The 13,445-nt window shown below is 43.7% G+C and overlaps 1 protein-coding gene across 1 annotated transcript in view; it reads right to left on the bottom strand.

Moving 5' to 3' along the window:
• Positions 1-13,445, bottom strand: part of CHAT (choline O-acetyltransferase) — a 48,938-nt gene that overhangs the window by 33,464 nt on the left and 2,029 nt on the right. Inside the window, exon 2 of the mRNA XM_075257842.1 lies at positions 8,594-8,696. Coding sequence (XP_075113943.1) covers positions 8,594-8,656 — 63 coding nt within the window. The 5' untranslated portion in view covers positions 8,657-8,696. The remainder of the gene's footprint in view (positions 1-8,593; positions 8,697-13,445) is intronic.

Here is a 13,445-nt window from a genome sequence, read left to right as displayed (position 1 = left end):
CAGTGACCCCTACACAATATAATCTGTTCCACAGTGGCTCTTATACAGTACAATCAGCTCCACAGTGTCCCCCACACAGTATAATCTGCTTCACAGTGACCCCTACACAATATAATCTGTTCCACAGTGGCTCTTATACAGTACAATCAGCTCCACAGTGGCCCCCCCCACAGGATAATCTGCTGCACAGTGACCTCCACACAGTATAATCTGCTCCACAGCGGCCCCCACACAGTACAATCAGCTCCACTATGATCCCCCACACAGTATAATCTGCTGCACAGTGGTCCCCACACAGTACAATTTGCTCCACGGTGGCCCGCACACAATATAATCTTTTCCACGGATGGGTGCCCAAAGAGAGGGCTCTGAGTGCCACCACTGGCACCCATGCCATAGGTTCGCCATCACGGTCCTAGATGATCCACTGGGTTAAATAACAATTGAACCCAAAATAAATTGTCATGAAGATGCTCAAAGTGATCTTTGGCATCTGGGCGCATCAGTCTTCAGCATGTCCATCACCTTTATAGCTCACAGAACTTACCCCCCGTTGCAGCATTAGCATCTCCTCCACTTCTACTACTTGACTCTAGTTCAGCTCTAGGGTTACTGATATACGGACATTCATGGCTGGCTAATAGACTAGCCATGTCTTATGAAGAATCAGAGGGTCTAGTGGTTTGCATACTGGTTTTTCCTTGAATTTTGCATGTCTAAATCGTTCTCAGATTGAGAAATGATGAGGGAATAGGGGTGTATAAGAAAGTGCCCACTTGTATCTGGGCCCCATATCGGTAGCATGAGCTGGCATGGTAGCAGTCCTGCCTCTGCATGTATTGTTTATAGTAAAAACGTGTTAGGTGATATTAACATGAAACGTGTGGAACTTGTACTTTGGTTTCAGATGTACTGACTGACGTCAGCAAATTTATGGCTGAGAACACAGAAGAAATGTTGGACAATGAGACAGTGTTTTAAGTGATAAATACTACCGCAATAATCAAGTCTATCCATTTATCATTCTGCATAGTGTCTGTGGATGATCACACCCAGTAAAAAGGACAATGTATTTCGGCCTTTTCAATGTGCATTTACTCAAAAGTACCGATTCTATTATTGGATCTGGTGATCACACTAATAGTGCTTGTTCACATGGGGCAAGAGGAGGCGGATTTTGACGCTGAATCCTCCTCAAAATACACCCCCTCACAATAGAGGTCTATGCAGACTGCTAGCGTTCTTTTTTCTGCAAGCTGTTTGTTCCTGCTAGTGGAAAAAAGAAGCGAGCTGCCCTTTCTTCAGGCGGATTCCGTGGCTGATTCAGCTGCGGCATCCGCCTTGTGGCAGCACCCTCCAGACTGGACCCATTCATTTGGGCCTACTCCGGAGCAGGAAGCCGCAACTGTTGGAAGTCGCGGCAGGCGCATTTTGGTCCTATTCTGGCGCGACTTCCCGGCTCTTAGTACCATTTAAATGCTGCTCCATTGATTCCAGCACAGTTGGAATTTTTCCCCAGCCACCGCTATTCCCAAGCCGTGCTGTGTAGCTCTGGTACTTCATATGCTATTTATTCTCTACTGTCAGGTGGGCGGTGTCAGGCAGGAGTAGGCAAGGAACTCTGACACTGCCCACCTGACAGCACCAGGCACCAAAATTAACTGCATTTATTGCTTAGGAATGGTGGGAGAAAAATTTCCAACTGTGCTGGAATTGGTGAAGTGGTGACTAGTAACAGATGCCAAGAACTGGGGTTGGTGGAGGGGATGAAAGGCCCACATTAAAGAGGACCTTTCACCGATTTGGGCACAAGCAGTTCTATATACTGCTGGAAAGCTGACAGTGCGCTGAATTCAGCGCACTATCGGCTTTCCCGATCTGTGCCCCGGGTAAAGCGCTATTGGTCCCGGTACGGTAGCGCTCTACAGTCAGAAGGGCGTTTCTGACAGTTAGCCAGGGACACCCTTCTCCACAGCAGCGCCTATCGCACTGTACTGTGTGAGCGGGGAGGAACGGCCCCTCCCCTCCTGATAATCGTCTATGGACGAGCTGTGTGAGCAGAGGGAGGAGGCATTCCTCCCCGCTCACACAGTACAGCGCGATAGGCGCTGCTGTGAACAAGGGCGTTGTGATGTTGTTATAAATATGTTCTGTATGTTCTGTTCTGCTTACTTATTCTGCTTTGTCTGCCTAGCAACAGTGAGGTAGTAATGGAGGAGGAGCTGAGCTTAGGGGGAGGAGTTGTTAGACAGGGAGCCATGATGGAATCATGGAATAAAGTGTTCTGATCTACAAGAGTAACCATCTCACTGTGGACTTATTCCAGAAGACCGGCATCCTCACTACAACACTACAATTGGCGACGAGGATTAAGAATAATCAGCTAAAGGTATTTCACTGCTACAGAAAACTGTTTACAAGACTGCAATCCCAGCACCAGCCATGGCCTGCTTACCCTCCTTTGCTGTATTTGATGTGCACCAGCCCCAAGCAAACTTAGCAGCATGCTGGAATAAATGGCTGAAACGCTTTGAGATATTCCTGCAAGCAATGAACATTACTGACAATACAAGAAAGAAAGCCATGTTATTACACTATGCAGGGGAGCAAGTCTATGATATCTTCACAACTCTGCCCAATACAGGGGACGACAGTGACTATGAGCTAAGCAAAGCAGCACTAACTAAGCATTTCTCTCCATACATAAATGCAGCTTTTGAAATTTTCAAGTTTAGACAGTCAAAACAGTCAGCAACAGAAACCATTGATGAATATCATGTCCGCTTAAGACAGCTTGCAGCTTACTGTGAATTTGCTGATATAGACAAGGAAATTCTGATGCAAATCATACAAGGATGTGTGTCATCTAAGTTAAGGAGACAAGCACTCAGAGATCCCACCATGACTTTAGCAAAGCTACTGGACATTGCACGTATTCATGATGCAGCAGAGAATCAAGCTAAACTTATAGAGAACACAGACTGTATACCAGAGCAGCCATCTTCTGTAGCAAAGCTCACTCAGAAGCCACATGTGCCTCACACACAGGCTGCAGCCTGCTACAACTGTGGAGGTCCTTATCCTCATCAGAAACCATGCCCAGCAAAGGGAGTAACTTGTCATAACTGTGGGAAACAAAATCACTTTGCAAAAGTCTGCAGATCAAAATCACAATCTTCTCTCTCTGCTAAACAAGCCATGCCACAGAAAGTTCAGGCAGTGCAGTCAGTGTCCCCTGCAGATGAGCCCAGCAGCACCTGCTTATTCTCAGTGACTGAGGGGTCTCACAATGTGCATGCAATGTCTAATCCCAGACAAGTCATCTTAATATATGGCAATCCGGTGGAGACCCTGGTAGATACAGGGGCGTCTGTCAATGTTATTAGTCATGCTACTTATAGCCAGCTAAAGAACAAACCTGCTTTGCAATGTACTAACCTGAAGATATTTCCTTATGGTTCAGCTACTGCATTACCCCTATGTGGCAAATTTCAGGCATTGCTAACGGCTGAAGGGAAATCCATCACGGACACTTTCTATGTAGTGGAGTGTTCTGCAGACACTCTTCTCAGCTGCAATAGTGCGGTATCTCTGGGCCTAGTGAAACTGGCAAACAGCGTAACACACTCTTCTGTCCAAACTATTATGCAGAAATATCCTCAACTCTTTCAAGGCATAGGAAAGCTGAAAGACTTTCAAGTGAAATTACACATTGACCAGTCAGTCCAGCCGTCAGTTCAACCTCACAGGCGCATCCCATTCCATGTCCGCAAGCTAGTGGAGAAAGAGCTACAAGACCTTGAGACAGATGATGTTATTGAACGTGTGGAGGGCCCAACTCCCTGGGTCTCACCAATTGTTGTTGCGCCTAAACCTAAGCAGCCTGGTAAAATCAGGTTATGTGTGGATATGCGACATGCCAATCGAGCCATTCAAAGAGAAAGGCACATTACGCCAACCATTGATGACATTCTCACAGATCTAAATGGTGCAAAAGTATTCTCAAAAATTGATCTAAAATCTCGTTATCATCAGCTTGAATTGCATCCAGACTCCAGATATATCACAACTTTTAGCACTCATGTCGGTCTAAGAAGGTTCAAGAGGCTGAATTTTGGCATTTCATCGGCTGCAGAAATCTTTCAGAATGTTATCAGGCAGGTTCTTTCAGGAATACCTGGAGTCCTCAATGTTAGTGATGACATCCTTATCTTTGGCACAACCCAAGAGGAACATGACAATCACCTAGAACAAGTCTTTCAGAGACTGCAAACCTGCAATTTAACTGTTAATCCATCAAAATGCGAGTTCAATAAGACGTCATTGAACTTTTTTGGCTACATTTTTTCTGAAAATGGTGTTTCTGCAGACCCTGAGAAAGTAGCAGCCATAACCTCTGCTAGCCAGCCACAAAATGTCTCAGATGTTCGAAGTTTTCTTGGTCTGGTCACATACTGTGGACGATTCATACCTGATCTGGCTACTGTTTCTGAACCCCTACGACAACTCACTAAAAAGGATACTCCTTGGTCATGGACAGTTGAACATCAATCAGCATTTGATACACTAAAGTCCAGTCTTTCTAGTGACACGGTCATGGCCTATTTTGACCCACTAAAGTCTACTGAGCTCATTGTGGATGCCAGTCCTGTAGGCCTTGGAGCAATTTTAACTCAGGTGTCCAAAACTGGCAGTATCTCCACAGTCTCCTATGCGAGCAAGGCTTTAACAGAAACGGAACAGCGCTATTCTCAAACTCAGAGGGAAGCTCTCGCAGTTGTATGGGGAGGCCTTCATTTTCATCTTTGCCTCTTTGGTCGTCCATTCACAGTGGTCAGTGATCATAAACCACTCATTCCAATCTTCAATAAACATTCATCAAAGCCACCCCCACGACTTGAACGCTGGCTACTCCGCCTGCAGAACTATCGCTTTCACTTGAGATATGAGGCAGGAGCTGGGGACCCTGCAGACTATTTTTCAAGACACCCTTCACCACAGTCTACCAAAGATGACTTGCCTGCCACTGTCTTAGCTGAGGAGCATGTAAATTTCATTGTTACACACTCTGTGCCAAGAGCAATGACCCTCGAAGAAATTAAACATGCGGTGGATTCTGATCCCCAACTTCAGTTGGTAATTGACACTGTTCGGTCTAAGAACTGGAACTCTTTTCTAGCTGAGACTCGTCTTCAACCGCAGGGCCAAACAGCATATTTACAGGCCTTCTTTAATGCAAGACACTCTCTTTCTGTATCTGACTCAAACATACTACTACGTGACAACCGCCTGGTCATTCCTCAGAAACTTCAGAGTAGAGTGATCGATCTGGCCCATGAGGCCCATCAAGGTATAGTTAAAACAAAGCAATTACTTAGTGAGAAAGTATGGTTTCCTGGACTAGATAAACAAGTGGAAGCACTTATTGCCACATGTATACCTTGCCAAGCAACTACGGTGGACCATAGCCGAGCACCAGTACAAATGTCACCTCTGCCAGACAATCCATGGACTGCTGTGAGTGTTGATTTCTGCACTTTGCCAGATCATTCCTATTTACTGGTTGTCATAGATGATTTTTCTAGGTTTCCAGTCATTGAACCCGTTTCCACCACCTCAGCAAGAGCTGTCATACCAAAACTGGACAAAATCTTTTCTGCATATGGCATACCTGAAACAGTGAAGACTGACAATGGGCCACCTTTCAATAGTGCAGATTTTCAGTCTTTTGCAACTTATCTTGGTTTTAACCACAGGAAAATAACTCCTTACTGGCCTCAAGCCAATGGTGAAGTGGAGCGCTTCATGCAATCAATCAACAAAGCTCTTCGGATTGCTACCATGGAACACAAGGATTTGCAGCAAGAATTGTACAGATTCCTTAGACAGTACAGAGCCACCCCACACTCTACTACAGGAACTCCGCCAGCGACTGCGCTTTTCGGCAGGCCTTTGCGCATTAAGCTTCCAAACATCCCAGTAGTTCACGTCCAGACTCCATTGGTCCTCAATGATTCCCTTGCCAAAGGCAGGATGAAAAGATATGCAGATAAGAGAAGTTGTCGCTTCAAACTGCTGGATGTGGGAGACTGGGTCCTTGTTAAAAGGCTGAGACCCAGTGACAAGTTATCATCCCCTTATCATCCAGAACCCTTTCAAGTCACACACGTCAAAGGTACCATGGTTACTGCTCAACGCCAGGGTCATCAAGTGACACGAAATGTCTCCCATTTTAAAAAGCTTCGTGATTACAACCCAGGAGCAAGTGCAGAGGAGACAGATGATGAGGAAATTTCACCAGGTACAACTGGTTCAGCAACACCAACAAGAGATACCTCCGAAAATTCACAGACTGTTTCTGATAACGAGATGTCTCAACGCTACCCGACAAGGATGAGTCGAAGGCCACCAACGCACCTCAGGGACTATGTTCTGCAGTAAAATTTTCTTTTCAGTTCGGACCTTTTATTTATTGTTCATTTATAATGTTTGCATTTTATTTTATTTTTTTATAAGAAGGGGAGAGATGTGATGTTGTTATAAATATGTTCTGTATGTTCTGTTCTGCTTACTTATTCTGCTTTGTCTGCCTAGCAACAGTGAGGTAGTAATGGAGGAGGAGCTGAGCTTAGGGGGAGGAGTTGTTAGACAGGGAGCCATGATGGAATCATGGAATAAAGTGTTCTGATCTACAAGAGTAACCATCTCACTGTGGACTTATTCCAGAAGACCGGCATCCTCACTACAACACTACAGGCGTCCCTGGCTAACTGTCAGAAACGCCCTTCTGACTGTAAAGCGCTACGGTACCGGGACCGATAGCTCTTTACCCGGGACACAGATTGGGAAAGCCGATAGTGCGCTGAATTCAGCGCACTGTCAGCTTTCCAGCAGTATATAGAACTGCCTGTGCCCAATCTGATGAAAGGTCCTCTTTAAATTAGCGATTGGTCAGATGTAACTTGCCCTTGCTAGGATACCCCTTGAAACACAAACTATGGAGTTAAATTGAGTTCTTACCACTTTGCTTTACTGTTTAAGAACTTCAGTAAGGCGCATGCTGGAATATAATAATATCTATGGTATGTGAGCAGGATCCTATTGTGGAGACTATATCAATCATACAGAGAGTTGGCATTCAGTCCATTACAGCAGTGATTTCTCCTCCAGAAGGCACCTCTGTACATTATGCTATTAGCTGTAGACTGTGGTATGTAAGTAGTAGTGTTAGGATGGATTATCGTGCTGATGATGCTGTTACTTTGTTTATTGGCTATATATAGGTACATTAAATTGCATATTAGTCTTCTCGGTGTAGTAGGAGTAATAGCATTATGTTGAGTCAGTTTACCAAGCACAACAAGAAGCTGCAGATGGGATAGAAATATATAGAGGCCTTATGTAGGCTGTCTCTTACAGGACTGTTCTCTTTCATTGTGTTTATGCCTCTTGTGTCTTCAGGATGTCACGAGGCGAAACGGCCTGAAGAATGAGCATGTCGCTTCTTTTTCCGGGAGCCGGAACAAACGGCTCCCAGAAAAAATAACTGACCGGCTCCGATTGAAATCTGCCTCAAAACCCTGACCAAAAAACCCTGCGTAAACTTACCCTTAGGGTGCATGCACACTACGTAACGCCGGGCGTGTATGAGAGCCGTACACGCCGGCATTACAGCAGACTGCCGAACACTTCCCATTCACTTCAATGGGAGCGCTCGTAACAGCGGCATTTACGAGCGCTCCCATTGAAGTGAATGGGAAGTGTTCGGCAGCCCTGCTGTAACGCCGGCGTGTACGGCTCTCATACACGCCCGGCGTTACGTAGTGTGCATGCACCCTTAGGCTGTATTCACACAGAGTAACGCGAGGCGTTTTTTGTGTGCTTTTTGCACATAGCCCCGCGTTAACGCCGCACTATTTTGCGGTGGCGTATACGTGGCGTCAACGCGGCGCTACGCGGCGTTAACGCGGCGCTATGTGCAAAAAACACACAAAAAACGCCTGGCGTTACTCTGTGTGAATACAGCCTTACTCTCAACAAATCTGCTGTATGTGGATATACCCTGAAACTTAGCTCACAACCCTAGGCTATATGCATGTATCGATATCACTCTGACCCATTCTTTTATTATGGCCCCATACACATGACCCTATATTATGACCGGGTCCATGAGCCCAGGGACAAAACCCACGACGGGTCCGCTTCCAAGTCCAATGTATGAGTCCATGGCGACAGCACACGGATATCATCCATATGTGCCATTGTCTTAGACACCCAATGACACTTGTATACATTTGTATTATATTCTGTAGTGCCTTGCAGTAGCCATAGACAACTACTTTGTATAGTACAAACTATGACTAGAAAGATATAGTAAGGAATAGACTATATTTGAGGGGGTTTATGTTATTTTTATTGCCTCTCTTTGTAATACTGCTGTTTCTTTAGAGTTGATATACACATCAATATTCCATGGGAAAAAAATCATTTCATTTGACAGATGACACTGGAAAACCAATACAACAAAACATGCATAATAACATGAGATTCTTCTCTCTAGTACTCAGGCATGCAAAACACATGGACGTCATACCTCGGCCTCCTCGCTGCCTTTGCTTGCGGACTTTTCAAGTGTGGCTTTCTTTAATACAGGCATTTTGTGGCAAAAATAATGCTGCTCTCCAAGGTAGTACAATCTAGTAAAATGATATCGAACAAAGTAAATGACAAATGTATTCATTCCATTCCATGCATATATTCACTGTACAGATAAGCTATGGCCGCCTCTATAGCTACACCATTGTAGGGAGCCCTGTTGTGTTCATTGTCGGAGGGATCCCAGACTTTGCTGTCGGAGTGCTTAATATTAATACTTGCCATGGCTGCCGTTACTGTCAGAGCATGAGAGATTACTGTTAGGAGGACATTTCATTACCGATTTGGGGAGAAATCCTGCAATTACTGGAAGATGAGGGGAGAGCGGAGAAGGAGTCATCTGAATTACAGTCCATTTAGCTGAAAACAGGGGGAAAGTGCCCATAGGCCACCATGTAGTACTATGAAAACTTGGGCAGTCAGCAAATTCTGTAGATTCTGCAGTCTGGATAATAAATCTGACTGTCTAATATAATCTTTGCAAACATAAAAAGCTTACCGAGAAATGATCTTGTCCAATCTACTGTAACACTTGCTGAAGTTAAGTGGTTTTCTGGCCTTACTAAGTGATGATCTATCTCTTAAGATAGGTTATCCACTGCAGATCAACAGGTGTGCGACATTCAGGACTCCTGCAGATCAGCTAACTTCATGAGAACCACATGTCATCATGTTCATCGGTCACATGGATAGATCAGCAATTGATAAGCCCAGAAAACCCTCCAACTATCAGTAGGTCAAATTGCACCACAGTACGAAACCAAACAGAGCAGGAGGAATAGAGTTGGGAATTCCAGAAAGTGAATGGATAATGTCTTCTTAATGAGGCGTCTGACTTTTCTCAGCTTGAAAACTCTAGCTCTCAAAGATGCATGGAAGTGCTGTTGTCCATTAGATGCAGCTAAGATACAGCTTATGCATCATTGTCTGTGTCTGTCGGGGGACCCGAACAATGGAGAGCTGGACTGCTACAGTAGCAGTTACCCACGGACACCGGTGGACCCCATTGACTATAGGCAGGACTTTTTCTCCACCAATTTTTTTGTGGTTTCTGCAATAGAGTCTCCAGTGGCCTCAGGGATGCAAAACTGTGTCTCAGTTGCATCATGGGAAGAATATGCAAATATATCTTCCATGATGTAATTAGGAAGACAGTGCCTCAGTCATGCAGCCCAATAGAGGGTGCTCCCTGTCTGGTGGTCTCTCCCTAAGGAGTGACGATATCCCCTTAACCCTGTCTAGAAGCCTCTCACCTCTGCCAAGTCAGTCTTCTCTGCGCCGGGCTGAAGAGATCCAATCGAAACAGCTGTCCTCGGCTGAGAGACTGTACTTGGTAACATCATTGCAGCAAAGGCCTCTGGGAAGGTCAGGCATGATGTTAAAGAAACCAAATGTATCTAACAGATCATGATTCCTTCAGCTTCTTGACTGAATCCTGATCTTAACCTCTCTTCTCCATACATATAAATGTTAGAACGTTAAGCGAGAATCATGTGTAGTACATAATATTTGGTTTACTTCTGATACTAAGGACACATCATCAGTATCAAAATTTGCAATGGGACTAGTAACCCTCTTCAATGGAGACCTCATGAAATTTGTGCAGCTCATTAAATACAATTTCAATAAAGAACAGGTCCTCAATATCAAATTGTGGTGATTCGACACCCAGCACCTCCACCGATCAGTTGTTCAGAGTACAATGTATGAAACTGGAAACAAATGGCTTTGTAGTGGCCATGATGTGGTATTGCAGCTCAGCTCCCAATCACTTGCTGATCAGTATGGGTGCTGGGAACCATCAGTATACAGTCTTTGAGAAACATATATATATATATATATATATATATATATATATATATATAACACATTCCTGCAAATTTGAATCATAGGGGAACAAACGGAACCTATAACTTGTGTTACAGAATCATCTGGACATCCTTCCACTTGGTTGGTTACGCACCTTTGATGAAATTAAAAAAATATCCTCATAACAGGCAGTTCCCAGTCTCTGTTTTTGGTTTTGGAATAGCGTTTTGCGTCTTTTGTGCAGAATACTACACTATAAGAAGTATTCCTCAGCTGTCTTGCCTGTGCAGCGTATTTGACATCTACTGTGATAATTTCAGTGAGATTTAAATATGAGGACTGTGAAGGTCATTCCAATGTCTTACTCCTTAGTAGGTGAAGGTTGGCTTTGAAGCGTGTTGTGGATCAGCGTCTTGCTACAAGCAACACTGCGCAGTGAACAGATGCGTCGCTACTACCATGTCAGTCAAATATTCTTGCACTCTGTTGTCAGGTTTTTTGCTTGCATACCTGACCAATTTTTGCATGTCTTTATGAGGCCTTGTCTTGAATTCTACAATTATCTTAAATTCCATTTCAGAATGTTTTTTAGGGCACTGACTATTTTCTGCTTTGTAGTTCTGATCATCTTTATTTTCAGATACTCAGTTCACATGTTATTTACATGTTGCAGTTTGTAAAAAAAAAAGGAAAAAAAAAAAAAAATTGCATTTACAAATCACGCGCAATGCACATGTGCGGACATGTTTAACCCTGTAACAATTGTGTAGCCAAAAACAAAACATTAAAGTAACAGTTCAATACCGTACTGTTATGACATAATACTGGGGCCATATAGCTGACCCTGCTGCAATGGATGAGATCGGTGAGAACACCCGGTATGTTTACATTGAGTTTTTTAGAGCCAGATTTGGAGGCGGACTCTCTCTCAAAAATTGCCTGACTCTTCCTCCCATTTATTTTAAACAGAAGAAACGGCTCCCGGAAAAAAGACCTGAGCGGCTCCCATTGATTTAAATGGGAGCCGTTTTTTTGGTCAGGGATTTGAGACTGATACGGCCTCCAAATCCTGACCAAAAATCCCCGTGTGAACTTACCCTTAACCTGTCTGATTCTGAGAGAGCCAGTAATAGGTTAACAAGTAGAATTGACATATATGAAAGAATTGCCGTGTTTAATACCAGCAAGCCCCCTAGTGTTCAACATGGTGAAATCACTTGTTTCTGACTTGAAAAAGAATTATTAAATTAAATTAATTAATTTAAAATGTAATCAATAAGCTATATCTGTGCTATTAGAAATGACATATTACCCTACAAAAAACAAGCCCTCATATTGCTACATCACAACAAATGATTTAAAAAAAACAAACAAAAAATGCTGTGTCCTTAAAGGAGTTTTAAGGTAAGTTCACACGGCGATTTCTGGTATGGAACCTGAGGTGGAGGCCGCCTTGGTTGGCCGACTTGGCTATTATTCCCAGATTATGACCTTAGGTTTCTTAAAAACCAAGGATCAATCTATAGAGAGCTACCTTCCAACAGGTGACGCTAGGAGCAAAATCCTCTTTTTCACCATTGAGGTCTTAATTAGAAAAATTGGCAAAAAACGCCTCCCCATAGAGTTCTATGGGTTCCACTCGCTTTATTTTTCTGCTTGCAGAATTTTTCCGCTAGCGGGAAAAAAAGCTTCCTTCAGGCGGATTCCGCCTGCAAAAACCAATGTGGTCAATGGGAGGCGGAAAATCCATGTCGCAGATTTGGGCGCTGAATTGGGAAAAACCAAACAAACAAATCATGTGACTGCTAGGCCAGAAGGGGAGCCTTGTGTATACAGTGATCAGGAAAGCGGGAAGGTAATAAAAAAAACAACAACCCTGCCTTCTCTCCGCAATGGTAACCGCTGTTTCTTATTCTGTAGCTGCCAGATCGTGTGCAGCTGCTCATCTCTGCAGATAGAGTCCGATCACAAAGATGTAGATAGTCAATGGGCAGTTGGCATCTGGTTAAGTGACCATAAGCTGTGGTGGGTACTATTATCTGTAACAATTTAAGGGCATGGTTTGCATGAGTAACCCTGGACACTACGGTTGGGAGCACAGGTTTATTTTGAGGTTGTCAGTAGGGGCAAATAAGGTTGGGACGTACATGTGAATAGGAACATTGTACTGTTTGTTTCTAAGAGCCTAGATACAATATGGCTTCCACAAGTCTGTTGGTTAGCCACCCTGATTACAATCGTAGTACTAAGCCCTAGCCTTAAACTTGGCCACCTTGTCTGGCAATCTTAAGTACTGTAAATTCTCTCCCTCCGAACCCCTTACACTCCCTGGAGATTACGTATAGAGTCAAAAAAGAAGAAAAATTTAGTTGAAAAAGTTACAGTTTTCTGCTTTCCAGTTGTTCAAGTGGATTCTGTAGGCAGAGGTAAGCATGATATTGTTGCAAATTTTTTATTTTTTTAAACTTATGTAATCTTCCAATACGATAACTTAAAAATATTGAGAAAAACTATTTTTTCCCCCACTGCCCTTTCCTATTTTATGGACAGGATACAATTCTGACTTTTGTAATGGAGTTCATTGATTTCTATGTATGTCTCTGCCCTCTCTCTACCAAAAAACATTGAATAATCCCCCCCCCCAAAAAAAACAAAAACTCATGTTGCATCCATTAAAAAAACCTACTACCTGCCTGAAACAAAATCTAGGTGTGAAAGTTGCCTATATGACATAAGGCTCTAATTCTCCATATGAATAGCCACTCAAATACTACACTTCCTCTGCAGCTGCCATTCGGGGTAAATGCCCATCTGGCCACTACTTGCCCTAGCACATTGAGCTCAGGCCTGCACCCAACATCTACACAGCCCTTATGTGAAAGGAGTGGTCTCTGATGCAACAACCCCTTTAACCATTGCATCTTTGTGTCCTCTTTGGTGGTTGGCCGTGCCCCGAACACAGATTGACATTGTCGGAAAGT

Source organism: Leptodactylus fuscus, chromosome 10 (assembly GCF_031893055.1).
Source record: "Leptodactylus fuscus isolate aLepFus1 chromosome 10, aLepFus1.hap2, whole genome shotgun sequence".
Classification (NCBI taxonomy): Eukaryota; Metazoa; Chordata; class Amphibia; order Anura; family Leptodactylidae; genus Leptodactylus; species Leptodactylus fuscus.
The sequence above is the reverse complement of the archived record's forward strand: the minus strand, read 5'-3'. Positions and strand labels throughout refer to the sequence as shown.